General features: G+C 47.9%; 3 protein-coding genes across 3 annotated transcripts; 1 reads left to right on the plus strand and 2 right to left on the minus strand.

Annotated features, from left to right (window-relative positions):
• Positions 1-4,147: 4,147 nt before the first annotated feature.
• Positions 4,148-4,976, plus strand: N7446_007070 (uncharacterized protein; the record flags this gene model as incomplete). Its single annotated transcript, XM_058515816.1, has 2 exons — positions 4,148-4,543; positions 4,592-4,976. Coding segments are annotated over 2 exons (771 nt in total), but the record flags the coding sequence as incomplete, so codon positions are not given.
• Positions 4,977-8,351: 3,375 nt separating this feature from the next.
• On the minus strand, positions 8,352-9,950 carry N7446_007071 (zinc-binding alcohol dehydrogenase family protein). The gene is made up of 3 exons (XM_058515817.1): positions 9,544-9,950; positions 9,292-9,449; positions 8,352-9,212 (listed from the first exon to the last, which is right to left on the minus strand). Exons 1-3 carry the CDS (start codon positions 9,737-9,739, stop codon positions 8,532-8,534), a joined length of 1,035 nt encoding a protein of 344 aa, XP_058372995.1. The 5' UTR covers positions 9,740-9,950; the 3' UTR covers positions 8,352-8,531.
• Positions 9,951-13,568: 3,618 nt separating this feature from the next.
• Positions 13,569-16,359, minus strand: acuF (phosphoenolpyruvate carboxykinase PCK1). Its single transcript, XM_058515818.1, has 4 exons — positions 15,881-16,359; positions 15,756-15,831; positions 15,499-15,699; positions 13,569-15,203 (listed from the first exon to the last, which is right to left on the minus strand). The coding sequence occupies exons 1-4, from the start codon at positions 16,060-16,062 to the stop codon at positions 13,863-13,865; spliced, it is 1,800 nt and encodes a 599-aa protein (XP_058372996.1). The 5' UTR covers positions 16,063-16,359; the 3' UTR covers positions 13,569-13,862.
• Between the last annotated feature and the right edge of the window lie 778 nt (positions 16,360-17,137).

A 17,137-nucleotide genomic window follows, 5' to 3' on the forward strand; every position in this document is an offset into this window, starting at 1 on the left:
CGCAATGCTATCACTCAAACAGAATACCTAGGTATAGTTGAGGACGGAGAGGCACGAGTGAAGTAGAAGAAGAGAAACAGCGACACAGAGAGAGAGAGAGATAGCTATGGGAGACACACGTCACAGGACAAAACGTCAGGTGCGGGGGGACTGTTATACTGGGCCAAACCGGAAGGGGTCTGAGCCTATACTATATACTTCGTTTACTATAAGTCTAGCCATTCTATAGACCGAGAACCCTTTCCGAGCCGGCTATGACATCCCCTTCACCCGATAGCCGCTAAAGTCATGGCCATGGAGAAAGTCGACGATCTGGGGCCGCGATGATTTCCCGGTAGTTTTGAAGCAGATACTCCCCCACTCATTAGACAACCAATTACAGGGCATTTAGACAGGCGATTCTAAGCGGATTATCAATGCGCCAGCGTGGACACGCGTGCAGGCTACGGAGCTTGAAATGCGGGGATAGCTTGATTCCGGAAGATATTCGCGAGTCCGGATATCCGGTCTCTGGTATGTGAGGGATACCTGAGGGATATTCAAAACAAGGTAACTTCTGTGTCGTGTCTGTGTCATGTCTGTGTCGTGTCTATTTCTGTGTCTATGTCTGTGTGTTTGTGCTTCCTATAGAAATATAGTGCAACTCCACTCTAATGGAATCTCCACTCCCCACTATCCCCCAACTCCCAACTCCCAACTCCCAACTCACCAGCTCAGAAGACTCAGATATACTCATAACTATCCATACTGGTATCCGAGGGAAAGAATATCTCATTTCCGATGACCTCACCTACCTGCATGCGGCCGCCTCAACAAAGCCCATCATCTCCCAACGGTGTCCCAGCGCAGCGATTAGCTCTCCTAGCTACAGGAACCTACTGGCTCCTCCCTACACCAATAACGAGTCACGATCCCATCCCACCTCGGAAATGACACAAACATATCGGCGGGACGGAGAAGTCAATCGGCTATTCCTCGATAATATTCTCCCGCCCCTCGGCCTACCCGAGGGTATCAGTCCGGCAGTCCAATCGGCTCAACACAATTTACTCTGACGCGACTAGTTACTGCAAAGTGCCAACCTGTTAGTCGGTTGGGATCTCCGCTCTCCATTTTGTCAATCCAATAAATCGGAATGCGAATAATTCCCACCTTTCCCCCGTTTCCCGGATTTGGAAGTGCGGCTCCCGCTACTTCTGTTGAGACGTCACTGCTAACCCTACATGGACCTGCGCGGGTTGTGCGCCCTGGAAACGTCCGGTTTTGGATCTTTGCGCCGGTGACCGGCGGTTTGGCGGCTATACATGGATTTGCCCGGTGTTTACTACTCCGTATCTGGTGCTCAGGCTGGGGGTTTGGATTGGTTGATTTTGACGATTGCGTATGTATTTGTTGTTGGTTTACTATACTGTCAAAGGTGTTTGCGGAGTACTGTTCTCCGGGATAATCATCATTGGGATTACAGACCCCCGAGGTTGGGCTGGATATGGCACGGGGAGGAGATGGTGTTGCGGTGGTTATGGGGGCCCCGGATTGTTTCGGATTTGTCCTTCGCATTGAGGTAGGCCAGACGACTGACGACATCCAAGGTACGTGAAACTCTACCACCAATTGAGATAGCGGAAAGGTAAACTTGGCTGTCCTCGCTTTTCTCGTTCTTGGTGAGTATACAGCTTATCGAGCTTCTCTTTCATGGTCGCATCAACGAGGACGGGTCTAAGCCGATCTTCCTAAACTGTCACACAGTGGACAGTATACCAACTCAACAATTACTCTCTGATATCTACGTTACTGTAGAAAATACGCCCTACACGACACATTGACTGCTATACTCAACCCGGGTCCCGCCGTTGACACGAAGCCCAAAACTCATATACCTATGAAAGTAAACTATCAATTGCAAACAAATAGTCAGAAGTCCAACCAATCGAAAATCACAATCCCCTGCCAATCTCCCAAGTATCCATCGCGGAATCGACTCAGTGCCCAGCCCCTGAAGAATGCCAGAAATGCTAAAATAAACCTGTCAGATCATCTCCACTCCCCTCCGCGGAAAGGGTTCGCGGCATGTCGGGCTCCACGGGCCTAATGTCGAGATCTGGACCCACTGGCTTTCCGGCAGGGAGCTCGGGAATATTGTTAGTAATTGAGATTCTATTCCGAGGGTAAGTTAATGGGTGTGGCATTTGATGACGGGACTTGGTTAGTTGGGCAGTAGATAGGATTAGCGGGCGGTAGTTGATCAAACAGAATCGTTCGTTGAGTAGACGGCAAGAAAATAAATAAGGAATAAGTCAATATTTTATTTCTTTTTTATTTTTGACATCGCGTCCGCTTCGTTTACAATTTTTGGGAGGTTAAAAAAAAAAGAGTGGAGAAAAAAGTAATGCACTGACGGGGAGTCGAACCCCGCGCTAGAGCTGACAACTATCATATGATAGTGGCAGTGGAAGGCTCCAATGTTACCGATACACCACCAGTGCTGTTCGTGACGTTAATCATCCTTTTTCTAATTATGACCCATGATTCTCTATATTCCACAGGTTCCTGTTATCCTATTATCCTATGTTTTTTGCCTCAATATCCCTTTTAAATACTTATTAATTAATTACTGACCCTTGTGATGTATGTATCTACCCTCATACATCGCAATTTAATAAAAGTAGGAAGAAATAAATTCAAAGATAATCGTGATATATCTCTTAACATACTGCTGGCCTACAAGCTCGAGGGTACCTTGCCCCCAATTCGTACGGATTTGGAGTTTTGTTCATGCCGTGTGATATTACAACCTCCCGCACAAGCCAAAGCCGATGCACACAGAGCAAGGATAAAGTAAACAGTGATAAGAAGCTTCATAGCGAACGAGGATTCTGAAGGGTCTGAGAGGCGATGTAGACGTTCAGATTCTGTGTAGAAATAAGGACAGAGTCGCAGCTGATCAGTGATGGAGTCTGCAGTAGACATACGTACTTAGTCACTTGCGGTGAAGGACAGGTAGGTTGCACTGAATGAGAGGGCTTCGTCTAGCTTTTGGGCACCGGTCTCACCGATCAGACACCTCACCCAGTGCAGGGTCTTGAAGTTCTAGTCTCTCTTCGATATGTCGCTGTAGGCGGCACGGTCTAGTCTAGCATGATGATGCTAAAGTAGTAAATCGCTCGCAGATCTCGATTTATGTAAGAGTCTTGGTACCTAGTCTGCTTTTACCTGCATTCGTGAATAGCAAATTTGGAATGAAAATGCAGGTCTATAACCATGTAAAACGAGGCTTGTGCTAGGAAAATAACAAATATGAGAATGATTAGGCCTTCAATACAATTTACGGTGTACTCATAGCCGAATCCACGGGGCTATTGAATCTGCAATTCACTTCCCGTAGCCTGAGCTATCTTGCATGCAATGCGTCACCTTCGAGCTGTGCAGCCTAAATATTGAACTAGACAGACAACTCGAAGGGATAAATGCCAGGTAGCACAGTGCATTGAGCCGCCCAATAGTTATAGCGTGCAAAATCACTGATGACGTGGTCTTCCTACAGAATGTTGCGGACGCTGTTTGCTCGGAGCTTGGAAATCGAGGATAAAGCCGCAACAGCAAAATACAGCCGATGCAACAATGTAGTCTTTCCATGAGAAACTACGGTCTGGGATCAAGGAATGATTTTGGATACGCTATCTAAGATTGGCGTTTGGGTATGGCTGCTGCTCGACTGATATGCCATTTTCCATCAAGCTACACACTCAGTATCACCGAGTGATCCATACCACATGACTCTCATGACAACCGCTTTAATCTCAGCATATTTAGAGCCGCACAATGGGTCCGACAAAGACCGGCTTCCGGCCTGGACTTACGGCTTACCAGGGCAGATGTAGGGGGCTGATCGCCTTTTCCCCGGTCGCAAGTTGAGTGAGATTGAAATCTCGGACTTAGCGGTTGAAGAACTTCCAAAGAAGAATATTCTACCGACCTCAGAATCAAATATCCGAATAAGCGCCTTAGAACCGGTGGACCGGAGTATACAGGACGGACACCGCACGTAAATCCGCATATCCCCGGAGTGAGATCTCATCACCCGCCTCTTCGGTTTTGTATAAAGAGAGACAAGTCGAGGACCTGACTGATTCAATAATTATAATTATATCACAAGCTGTTTTCTGATAACCAGTCTTCAACAATGTCTCTCATCGGAAAGGTCGCTCTCATCACCGGTGCTTCCAAAGGAATCGGCCGAGCCACAGCCCTACGCCTCGCCAAGGACGGAGCCAACGTGGTAGTGGGATATAACTCGAACCCCGAAGCAGCCAACGAGGTTGTGAATCAGATAGGCACCGACAAAGCGATTGCAATCCAAGCCGATGTAGGCGATGTTGGCGAAATCACATCTCTCGTGGAACAAACTATCCAGCGCTTTGGCAGGATTGATCTTCTTGTCCCCTGCGCTGGCATTATGACCCTGACTACACTTGAACAAACGACAGAGGAGGCCTACGACAAAATGTTCGCCATAAATGTTAAAGGACCCTTTTTCTTATGCCAGGTGAGTCCCTTCATATGTTGTCTCTTGAACAAAGCTAACCAGAAACAGAAAGCCGTTCCGCATATGGGCCCCGGGTCACATATTGTCCTCTTATCTACAACACTCTGTGCTGCCTCAACTGTCACGCCTGTCTACTTGCCCTATGTTACAAGTAAGGGCGCAGTCGAGCAGATGACTAGGGTCCTGTCCAAGGATGTCGCTCGCAAAGGAATTAGTGTTAATTGTGTGGCTCCCGGCCCTACTGCCACCGACCTATTTATGCGAAATCAGTCCGAGCAGACGCTGAGTCTTTTGAAAAATGCCAATCCCAATGGAAGGATTGGAGAGACCGAGGATATTGCTGATAGCATTGCGTTTTTGTGTAGTAGTGATAGTCGCTGGGTGACAGGACAGACACTTCGAGTGAATGGGGGGATGGCATGAAATGGAGGATATGATTAACAGAATAATTTTAAGCGAATTGATATATTCTCTCAATCCAGATTTTCCAAGACATGCCCTTAAATAGTTGAGGTTACTTGCAGAAGGGGAAACAATGGACGTCCTTCTTTCTTTGTTTAGATGCAGCTGGGTCTATAAGTGGCATATACCACCACCCACTAATAAGTCCAATAAGCAATACCAATAAATCCTCATGGAGACTACGATACCAACTTACTGGCGATCTGGTACTTGAGACTGGTAGTTCTATTATCCAATATTGACTTGCATACAGTGGAATTCGAAATCAGTTTTAACTCTAAACTCTTACAATTTAATTCCTGGACCCTAAGTGGGGACATCCTAATCTAATTTTAGATCTTCCCCTGTTAATCTATGTAGGGCTGTATTGTATTCACTGGTAACCACAATGAGTTATTGTTATAGTACCGTAATTTCTTGTAGAAACCGATGGAATCCATCGTGCAAACTGATCAAACAAAAAGAGAATCCTAACAATCTGGCAAGATCTTCTTTTATCTCTCTCATCTCTTGGGCTATTTGTCACGCGTAGCCTTCGCCCACACTCTTTTGCATCCAAAAGAAGGCTGTAGTGACGCCATAGAGAACTTATCCTGGCACGCAACTTGTTTCTCTATAGCTCTGGCTTCTGCTATCCACTGCGATTCTCATTCGTTACCAAGTCCTAAGGAACTCCGATACTTGGGGAAGCTAACATGGACCCTCCTAGGACTGCTATCGTACTGTAGAGATGACACAGAGCCCGTATCATGACGATTTTATCTCCAATCCCGAAGATCCTGTAACATGGGAAAACAACTCACAGTACGCTCCAACACCTGGATATTGCGGTAGTCCTAATGTAACACGGTTTAACTACAGTCCCTCCCCCTCTGCTGTGCTAGAAGATCAGTCACGGTCTGATACTCTTAGGCTGCTCTAGTTGTCTGAATAGGAAGAAGGAAGAGTATACGATAAGCACCCGCCGACCTATATACACTACCGTATAGAGTGGCGTGTTACTGTCAACAATCGAGAGGTGTCAAAAGACACGGAGGAAGATCTTGTTTTGGCCCCTAGTGCCTTTTAGCAGCTGTTCTTGGAGAAGAAATTAGAGAAAGTTCTTCGACGAAAAATTGCCCGTCATCGTTAGGTGAGAGCTAATGACACTGCGATTGTCGTTTCAGTGAACGACCGAACCCAGCGCAATTTGACTAAACGATTTGATGATACCGATATCATTTAGACCACCATCGAGAAGCAGCTTTGGATGTGGTTAGGTCTATTCTCCCGGGGTAAAGAGCTCACGCTAAAGATCAGTTTCAATTACGTAGACGATCGTCACTCTCCTCTAGCCGCTGGTCGGAAAGGGGAGAAAAGAGGAAAAGCCTCTGTCACGAAGAGAATGCTCGATAAGAGAGCCGCTCAGATTGATGCTGAGTAGGATGCTTTAGGAGAAAGACCTATCTAGCGCAGCGTCTATAATCTGATACGGTGTGCAACCTCGACTTGCCTATTAGGCCCATATTGTTGGGAAGATCCAATAGGAAAAAAGCATTACCAACTGAAGACTTATTATCTCAAGCGGCTCGTTACCCACGTCGAAAAAGGTGGGGTGTTAGACGGGCACAAGGATGTGCTAGAAACTATAGAAGAGCAACAGAGACAGGAAAAGAACAATCGCAAAAGAGGGCATATCACTAGAAATGGAGCACTATATCCGGCTATTAACATCAATGTCCTGCCCTCGCAGTCTTCCGCCTCTACAGCTGCATAGGCTTCTGCTAACTTATAGTCCCTGCCATCTCTAAGCCTACTTGAGATCCCTGGGCCTCGGGACAAAGCGGTCAAGGAATATGGTGAATGGTAGGTGTCAAATGTCACAGATGACGCCCTCAAAGCTGTATTTCGAGAAATCTGTGACGTGATGCTGGACAATAGTCTTGACCTTGAGCAGGTCTATAAGGATCAAGATCCGGGGTTCTTTATCGGAAAGGGCATAAAGATCGATATTGCTCGACGCTTCGTAGAAGACATTCGGCGCTGGGTCGAGAATGTAAAGAAAGCAATCTCTATTTATGAGATAATTTAGCGACTACCGCTTTGGCGTTGGCGCATATGGCGTTTGGGGAATTCAATTTGGTGCTGTTGACCGCATTTGCAATTGAGATATTGGTGGTTCCTTGAGCGTTGATCTGTATATCCGTAATTGTTGTTTACTGGCCAATGCGGTTATTGAAGCCCGGAGAAAAACAAGCTTGACTGGTTCAACATTTTTTTGTCGTTTACGCAACCATTACAAAGATGTTTATCGACGGACTTGGGCTAGATCTCTACCAATCTCTACCCTAGGTGGTCCTGAATCACACTAATAGTGAGGCAATGCCCATCAAGACACTGAGTAACCTACGCTCTACACAACAATGTGAGGTGACCCTGACTGCATTTCGGGAAAAGAGACAAATGCACAACATGCATTGCCAATTTGTTGTTGGACGCCACGCGGAGCTCTTCTTCGGTCGTGTTGACTTCCCGTCGTTAGTCGAGGTGAATGTCTCGCTGGTGACTCGAGTTTTACGTTTAGCTTTTCCTACCAGTTCCCTCTCGGTGCGCATCTGGAGCTCCTGTATATACATATGTACCGTATAGGGTGGATCGAAATCAGTTTCACCACTTGTACACGGAGATTCTTTCTCGAACCCTCTTCCGAAACCTTATTATACCTGATATAGTTACTCTACCCCTGGCCCCCTTCTTGGCTGTAATTCGGTACAAGCGTAAATAACTGCATGATACCAGCTACTGTATCGCCCGGGTTCCTGGATGGTGGGCATTGCAAACAGTACAAATAAAAGTAGGCCTGAGCAGGCCCGTCCCTTCCAGTTTTGAGCCCGGAAGGTGGGTCTCGGAGTTAACCTGAGTCGTGCCTTCCTTGTCCGTTTGGTCTCTGAATGAAAGAGAAGGGCTTGTTCTTCCTGCTTTGTATAATTATGTACGGTGCATGTAAAAAAAACTACTTGACCACATAAGTTGCATGGTTACGTCATCATCGGATAGGAGTTATTCCTTGTGACGTTTACGGATACAGTGAACCCCGGTCTGCTATTGAGGGCATGCATCGCTGGGTCACAAAAATTCTAGGTTCAAGAATCCTGCGCTTCCCCAGCGGGCTGAAGCTGACGTTGGGGCCTTAGAGAACAGGCCAGATATTGACAATATGCCCCAGGGGTAAAGCTCGGTCTTCGAAAAACCAATGCTGCACTAAGATCGCTTACAATGTCATGAAAAGTTTTTCGTTACGAGTCTAAATATACCGACATCCTACTAACACTTAGCTTATAGAATGTAGGAAAACAGCGAGGTTCTCCTGCTTCAAGCCATCTATAATCAGACACCATCAGTGCCACTCTTCCTACAAATGTGTGGCCGTGGAACCAAAAAGTTCCGGTTAGCGAGCGCGTGTAACTGGAACATATGCATGACCCGTAAGATACATACTGTCTGTGCTGAAAGTTATATGTAGCCTATGCATCAATAAGAAACAGTTTCACTCAGCATTAGGCTGAATGATCAACCGCTCGGCGCTCGTTTTCCCCTGTCTCAGAAGATCCCAAGCCTCCTGAGCGTGGCTCAAACCCCCAAGAACCCTAGTCGGAAGCGCATGCATCTGATTCTCCGCTAGCTTTCGCTCAAGAAACTCCCACCATACCCACCGCGTGAAGTCCGAATTGGCCGGGTCCAAGTAAGCGTCCAAGAAAGGTGCAAAGATCCCAGTCACACCATCTGGTAGAGTGACCCCAGCCCGAACGCCCATGGTACATAGAAATGAGCCACCGCCTTGGGCGGCGAGGACAGCACCAATCGTTTCCTGGTCCCTTGCCGAATCCGCAGCAGCCAGCACAGCATGAAAGGGACCAAGAGCAATCAGAGTGTCTGTAGCAGAGGACTGGGTCCGGTCTACAAATTCAGACGCACCTAGGGATTTCACCAGTTCGGCATTCAAGCCGGACGCTACCCCCACGACGGAATAACCAGCGCTTGCGGCTATCTGGACAGCAGATGCGCCGAATGACGAGGAGGCACCCCAGATTAGGATCTTCTTAGACTTATTCAGCGGATTTGGGGTTGATGAGGGCTTTTCCAGGTGTAAATGCAGGATAAGGGCGCTCATGGCTCCGTAGATCCCGGAAGCGAGGGAAGCCGCGTTCTCGAAAGATGCGCCACTGATCTAATAAATACGCACAAGCACATAATATTAGAATTTTTCACCTGAGGAGATAAAAGGGAAGGGGAAGAGGATGTAATACCTTCGCAGTTAGCTGCTGCGTGGTAAGGGCATATCGCTGAAGTGCTCCAAAGCGCGCATCATTTCGCAGCACCACTGCACTATTGGTAGCGACTCGGTCTCCAACTTGGAAACGTGTGACGCCAGGACCAATCTTGACAACTGTCCCTGAAAAGCTCACTGCCATCACACAATTTCATCAGCTGCCTCGTGTAGTTAATAGCAAGCCGTATTGTGTTTGCGCGGGGTAATCTTAATCAGGGGGACCACGAACCTCCAATGATTGTGGGATATGTCAACGGATATGGAAGGACACCATCCTGGATCTTGTATTCCGCTGGTTGGATAGGTATGGCTTCCGTCTGGATGAGGAGCTCGTCATGTCCAGGTTCTGGAGTCGAGGCTGGGCGGACTTCTAATTTCGCCCCAACAGCGGGAAGCCAGGCTGCGATATTTTGTCCGTCTGTCATGATAGAAGTCGTGGGACAGTTTGTTTGAGAGAAATGCACTGCCACCAGAGAGCTTGTGTTCCTGTTCTTATAGTTTTTGTTGTCGTTAAACGTCACCACACCTCCGTCGAATCAAACTGATCAAATATAGAATCAAACTGATCAAACATGGAATCAAACTGACGAAATATAGGAATCAAATTGATCAAACATAGAATCAAACTGATGAATATAGAATCAAACTGATCAAACTTAGAATCAAACCGATCAAACATAGAGTCAAACTGATCAAACATAGGAATCAAACTGATCAAACATGGAATCAAACTGACCAAACATGGGAATCAAATTGATCAAACATAGAATCAAACTGATGAATATAGAATCAAACTGATCAAACTTAGAATCAGACTGATCAAACATAGGAATGTGGAATTTAACAGCAATCAAACCAATAAGATATAGATAGAGTAAATAATAGAGTAGGCTGAGTATAAGTTTATGGAGACAACGCTGGCTATCCCTTCACTCTGCCTCAACACCCATCGACTTCAATACCAAAAAACGCATAATTATTCTTTACTGTTCTCCATGGCATCTCGCCCAGTCGCACTTATCCTTGGAGCCGGCCCCGGGATCGGTTCTTCCGTTGACCATTGAGGACCATGTAAACGATGATAATCAGTTACCAGGTTACAGAGAGAGCGAACATTTTTTTCTCACTCTTTCCTCCTGCTTCACTCCCTCAATTCTTTTACCCGCTAGCTAATCTCTCCACCGGCACCCGAACGACCCACCCCACATCACGACGACAAGCTTCATAATTTACCCACTCTACCATCGCTGGTAAAGCTCTCCCATTGTATGACAAGCGCATGCCAGCATCACTTCCCTTGGCTAGCCCAAATTGGCTTAGGTTGCAAACCCCTTAAGGATTGGTGGCACAAAGTGTTGGTTTGCTGAACCTAGTAATTTTCCGATACTTCTTCGATCTTTAAGCCTGCGTGCCGAAAATGGCCTCTAGCACTCTCTTCTTTTGCACCGACCACATCAATACACCAACCAAGATATGTATCGAAGCCTTGATCGGGATCAATTTCATAATAGCTCTAGTTGCGTTTAATAAAGGCCTTGAGCTCAGCGAAAAACTCTTCAATCGGATTTAGGTCCGGCGAGTAGGGTGGCAGATAGACCAACTTCACCCCTGCGTCCACACACATCTGCGTAATCCGCTCTGAATGATGAAACGATGCGTTGTCCATAACGAGGACGGATTTAGGTTCGGGCCATCTTCCGCAGTGCTGAAGAAGCTGCGCTATGAAGTCCTCGAACACTGTGGCATCCGTGGACCCGCGGAAGACACGTGAGAAAACGATTCCATCCTGGGCATAAGCAGGTAGTATCTAATATCGCTGGTCACGGTGAAATTGTGATACTTGCATAGGGGAGACACCGAGTGGAGACCAGCCTGTCCTCCTGAACCCAACCTTTATCACATCCGGATTTATCAACGTAAACCAGCTGATACGACTAAAAGTCCGATAAATTATGTAAATACTATTCTCGTAAATCGGCATTTCGCTCCTTAGCTTGCTGTCGAGTGCCCTTTTTAGACTAACCTTTAGCGACAAGGGCTCTTCTGATGCTAGAGGTTGTGACTATAGTGCGGAATTCATCCCAGAGAAAAACAGCTATCTCATCGAGGTATAAACCGGTCTTTTCAGATAGGTGATCGCAGAGGGCTTCGATCATCAGTGGTGTTATAGTCCGTTTCCGTCCTATTCGAGTTGGCGGTGCGTGCACACTTCCAAATTGCCGCAAGTTTGCGCGGATATTTATAATCGTAACCTGGCTGCATTCTGCTTCTTCGGCCATTCGAGATGTGCTAAGTGACTGGCTCTCTATCATATCGTGGATGAGATGCAGCTTGGATGGTGGAAGTCTCGGAGCTATTTTGTGACATCAGTTGTGACATTCAAGAGTGACAAACGGGTGAAGATGCCTCATGCTTGGAGTGGACGGTATGGCAAAAAACACCATCGTATGGGATTTTCGAGTAAAATACATCAGGCAAGGTCCCACTCGCGTCATGTAAAATACAATGTCTATTCTTGGAAATCATGGATTGACCACTATTCCCAATGTGAACTAGCGGGTTTCAAGTTAGGGTTGGCGAATCAAGTCACAAGAGTATGGAGTTAAAACTGATTTCGAATTCTAACTTATTGTACGAACAACCACAACCATTTGCTTCCCACTTTTTGTTTCCATGACGTTGGGATATTCCAATTCAGCAGTCAATATTGGAATAGGATAATACTGAGGTTCATAGGAAGGCTTCTTAGTTCGACGTATTTCTTTGTTGGATCTCCCCCAGGACTATGTATATCCGGTAGCTGCTTGTTGAAGTTGAGCAAAGACCACTTGCATTCTTATCCACTCCTAAAACATCAATAATCTTAATTTGTCTCTACGAGTATCAGTGCGTGGTTCAAGTGCATAACAACTTTCATTGATGGGACTTGTCACTGTCCTTGGCCATGGATCCTCCCGGAAACCCCCATACTGACAGGCCATGATCCTCATCTACTAAACGCGCTTCAAGACTAAAAGTTGTCTCATCTTAGTATGTTCAAAGAAGAGCCGTAGAAAGCCCTAGTTGGCAGTAATAAGGCGGTATTCTATGTTCATCCGGGCGTCTTGCAGCACGGTATCTCTGCGTTAGCAGTCCGGATCAGTGGAGCATGGAAGGATTCAAGTGAAAAAACACGCGACTGGTCTGACTTTGATGAAGAGACAATCAACTGCGTCTTGAGCTATCAGTACTCTGGCACTTACGACCTACCCGGGTCTTCCAAAGACAAAGAACCAACTTCTCAAACCACACCAAGTCAACAAAATTAGTTCACTTGGATGTCAAATGAAATTAAAAACCCAAGCTAATACGTGTCTGCAATATAAGGTACCAAGCCAAAAACTTCACCTACCCCCATCGTCTAGACTCCACAAAACCAGCACAAATCCACCACCGGAACCCGGCCACAGGAACGCTTCGCCATTGATGGCCATGGATGATGAATCACCTGCTACCGAAGCGCCCCCGATGCCTTAGCAGACGAATGACGAGAATCCACAAAGCTATCTGCTGGCACACGCAAAAGTCTACTCATTTGCAGAACGGTACCTGCTTTCCGACCTCGCTGAATTTGCAGCCAGACGTATGGAGTCCTATCTCAAGCTCTACTATAAGTCACTGATGGACGCCCCCGAGTTGGTAGAGACCATCCAGCTAATCTACGCCACCACACCACCGGCCGGTGTGAGAAACTGACGATGCCCGGGCCGTGCTTGTGAAATTCGTGGCTACTCATCACAAGCAATTTTCTAAGAACTATCAGATTTTTGACGAGTGTGATGGAAGCTTCATGATTGAGCTTGCGCAGGTATTGTCGCAGCTTCTTATCCAGCGGGATAATGATCATTTTAAAAGATCGGTGACCAAGGTTAGTCGTGTAGGTATGTGAATTGTGACCTGGCTGCGTGTGGCCTTCCTCATATTATCTAGACATGCACATAGGTACTCGTGAATCATGTAGACGACTTCGACGTTAAATCCTACGACAGCCATAGGTCGAGAGTCCTTTCATACCCTCAATTTGATAAACACTTGATTAGTGCACTATTTTGAACAGCACAGTTTTGTATATTATGGAAAGAGAACAAGATACAGTTTGCCGGTCAATTATCCGCAGACCCAACCTTCACTATGCGTGTAGCAATGTAAATGGGAGCTCCTCATGGACAAGAAGAGCTAGGCCATCGCGAGGTTATTGATAGCTACAAGGAAGAGTATTTCTTAAAATGGATGATATCATTGACTATCACGTAGGAAATTTCATCGTAAACATCACAAACTCCATCTAGCCAGGCGGTATCGATGGCCTAGATATAAAAAGCAAAGCCCAGTTCGGGGGGAAATCAAACTTATCCAACGCTCGTCCCGATACAAGCGGCAGACGTCAGCAAGGTGATCCAAAAAGGTGATCACCAAGAAAAAGTAGCACGCCATGCAAATGACTTATTCATCCTATCGGAGGAACAAGGACCAAAGGAGAAAAAGAAATTTTGAAACCGCTCAGATCCTTTAAACCTGGGGAGCGGCAGCGAGGACGTCGGGAGTAGCCTGGTCGGAGTACTTCTTGAAGTTCTCGTTGAAGAGACCGGCAAGCTTGGTGACCTCATCCTTGAAGGAGGTGGTAGCGGTCCAGCTCTTCTCGGGGTTGAGGAGCTCGCTGGGGACACCAGGGCAGGAGGTGGGGACGGGCAGGTTGAAGGTGGCGTAGGTCTCGTACTCGGCCTTGGCAAGCTCGCCGTTATGGATGGCGTCTAGGATGGCGCGGGTGTACTTGAGAGGGCAACGCTTGCCGCCGGTGGTAGCGCCAGCGCCAACCCAGCCGGTGTTCAGGAGCCAGGCGTTGACCTTGTGTTCCTTGATCTTCTCAGCGAGCATGCTGGCGTAGCGCATGGGGTGGAGAGCCAGGAAAGGCTGAGCGAAGCAAGAAGAGAAGGTAGCCTGGGGCTCGGTGACGCCATCCTCGGTACCGGCCATCTTGGAGGTGTAACCGGAGATGAAGTGGAACATGGTCTGCTCGGGAGTGAGCTTGGAGATAGGGGGCAAGACACCACGGGCATCACAGGTGAGCAGGATGATGTTGGAGGGGTGGTTGTCGCTCTTGCAGGGGATCTTGGCGTTCTCGATGTATTCAATAGGGTAGGCGCAGCGGGTGTTCTCAGTGAGGGTGACATCGTCGTAGTTGACGACACGGGAGATGGGGTCGAAGACGGTGTTCTCGAGGACGGATCCGAAGCGGATGGCGTTGAAAATATCGGGCTCCTTCTCGGCAGAGAGACCAATGCACTTGGCGTAGCAGCCACCCTCAATGTTGAAGACACCAGTGTCGGTCCAGCAGTGCTCGTCGTCACCGATGAGCTTACGCTTGGGGTCGGCAGACAGGGTGGTCTTACCGGTACCGGACAGACCGAAGAAAACAGTGACATCGCCGTTCTCACCCTCGTTGGCAGAGGAATGGAGGGTCAGGACGTTGTGCTTGACGGGCATTTCGTAGAAGAGGACAGTGAAGACACCCTTCTTCATCTCACCAGCGTACTCGGTACCGAGGATAACCATCTCCTTATCGGCGAAGTTGATGGCAACGGAGGTGGCAGAAGTCATACCCTCAGTGAAGCGATTGGCAGGGAAAGAACCAGCGTTGTAGATGACATAGTCGGGGTGGAAGTGGTCGAGCTCTTCACGGCTGGGGCGGATCAGCATGTTGCGCATGAAGAGAGCGTGGTAGGCGCGAGCGCAGACAACGCGAACGCTGATGCGGTAGCGCTCATCCCAGCCGGCGTAACCGTCGATAACATAGATGCGGTTACGAGTGTTCAGGTAGTCGACAGCACGCTCACGGTTGATACGCCAGACCTGTGGAGGGCTGATTAGTAACAGATCGATGACGTCACACATGATAGCCTCGGTCCAAAGGCTCCAGCCGCAAATGACAGCTGAGGGGCAAACTGGGCAAAAGGAAAGGTGCAGTGGAACACGATCAAGTGAAACAGGAATGTATCGGAAAGGACGGCATCCCAGTGTTGCACAAAGGGCTGCCAGAAAAGCTTGGTCTTCCGATGCATATGCAAGGGATCCTGGCGGAGCTGATCGGTTCCATATGCAAGGACTGAAATATGCAAGAAAATCGCGCAAGAAACAAATCACTCACATCAAGAGTCATGGGCTTGTTGACGGGTCCCCACCAGATGTCGTTCTCTGATGAAGCCTCCTGGACAATACGCTTGTCGGAGGGGGAACGACCAGTCTTAGCACCGGAGTAGGCACTTAGAGCACCGCTGGAGGTGACGGCGGTACCAGTCTCGTAGACGAGAGCATCTTCGTAGAGAGCAGGAACGGAGGGGTTGGCAATCTAAAGAGGTGTTAGATGAGTACAGTGGAGGCTATAGACCGCGGGGTATGGCTTACAATGGCGACACGGTCATAGTCAATGTGGGCAGTCTCATGGAGTTCCTCCTCGAGCTCGGTGTGTCCCTTGCCAGGCCTAGAGATGGTCAGCGAGGTTCGACGACAGTTAGGTATAGGCAACATACTGGACACCACCAGGGTGCAGCGCAGTGCGATTCACAGATGTAGCAACCATGTTTCTGAGTGAAGTAGAGTGATAGTTACTGTTGCGTTGTTTCGCGACTTGTTGTTGAGAGAAATCAGAAGCCAGAGGTCCAGGAGACTCGGGGCGATTGGGACTAATATAGTTCTTTCCGGCAGGCATCATGAGTATCAAGGGTAATGTTTCTCCACAGTTCCACGGGTGATGTCGGGGCTGAAGGGCCGAGCTGAAGCGTCCACGCGGTTGGTGATGGATGAAGTGCCGTGGGTAGCAAATTCCTAGTATGTCCGACTTGACCCGAAAGGTTTTAGTGGACACGAAGTGGTCTCGGAACGTTCTCACTCGGAAGGGAGGCTAGACTGGAATACTAGGGATACCAGGGATATCAAAAATAACTCGTTTTCAAAGTGATTACAGGAGTGAAGTTCTTTTGAGGTCAATCCAGGGTCTTTTATGGTGACGCTTGCGGCACACCGCATTCTAATAATTTCTACCTAGGTTAAGGTTATAACTTTCGTCAATGACTACCAATACTCCATGAACGTGTTTCTTTTGCACATGTAGAGAGGTAGATGACGCGCAATGACTTCACTTGTTAGTTCATACATCCCGGTCCTATACTCCCAGCCAAAATCGCGGGGGAGGCTGACATAATCGTCGATCAACCGAACTGGAATCCAGCCTCTTTCTCTCTTTCTCTTCTCTTTCGGCTTGCATGAACCCGAACGGAATGCTTCGTGTCTGAAAATTGTCAAACCCGGATGACGACAGGGTCGGCTGAAAAGTCGGAAGCATCTGGGATCAGGATTTCAGCAGCAAATAACGGCGTTTAACCAGCCGAGGATGATGTACCCGCATCCATCGATCGCGGCGGTCTCGGCCAATCAGCGCTTTCACATTTCCACCTCCAAGGATGGTCGGGTGGGCAGAAGATATTGCCGCTGGGTCCTGGAGCGTATTATCGCTGGTTAACTGGAATTCTAGTGAGATTGACACCTTCCGACTGGTACCTGCCCTCCGAACTTGACTCCAAGCTCCAACGCAAGCCCCCGGGAACCATGCATATTACGTGTAGACCTCCATGGCCTCGACCACACGGCCAAACGGACAAATGGACAAATGGATAAATAGACGAATCTCGCAAATGAGCGGTCAATGGTGGTCAGCCTTGACTCTTCTTTCGTATCGCATCGCCACTCGGCATATCCTACCTGTGGCTTGTCTGCAACCCCAGATCCTT

The sequence above is a fragment of the Penicillium canescens genome (genome assembly GCF_028828765.1).
Source record: "Penicillium canescens strain IBT 15451 chromosome Unknown utg000004l_segment0_segment0, whole genome shotgun sequence".
NCBI lineage: Eukaryota > Fungi > Ascomycota > Eurotiomycetes > Eurotiales > Aspergillaceae > Penicillium > Penicillium canescens.

What these genes read in the sequence shown, in the direction of transcription:
- N7446_007071 (XM_058515817.1), bottom strand. Translation starts at nt 9,739, where the DNA reads ATGACAGACGGACAAAATATCGCAGCCTGGCTTCCCGCTGTTGGGGCG. An exon ending in ATATCCCACAATCATTGGAG is followed by an intron (nt 9,450 to 9,543) that starts GTTCGTGGTCCC and finishes GTGTGATGGCAG; the next exon opens with TGAGCTTTTCAGGGACAGTT. An exon ending in CGCAGCAGCTAACTGCGAAG is followed by an intron (nt 9,213 to 9,291) that starts GTATTACATCCT and finishes CGTATTTATTAG; the next exon opens with ATCAGTGGCGCATCTTTCGA.
- acuF (XM_058515818.1), bottom strand. Translation starts at nt 16,062, where the DNA reads ATGATGCCTGCCGGAAAGAACTATATTAGTCCCAATCGCCCCGAGTCT. An exon ending in CTGCACCCTGGTGGTGTCCA is followed by an intron (nt 15,832 to 15,880) that starts GTATGTTGCCTA and finishes GACCATCTCTAG; the next exon opens with GCCTGGCAAGGGACACACCG. An exon ending in ACAAGCCCATGACTCTTGAT is followed by an intron (nt 15,204 to 15,498) that starts GTGAGTGATTTG and finishes AGCCCTCCACAG; the next exon opens with GTCTGGCGTATCAACCGTGA.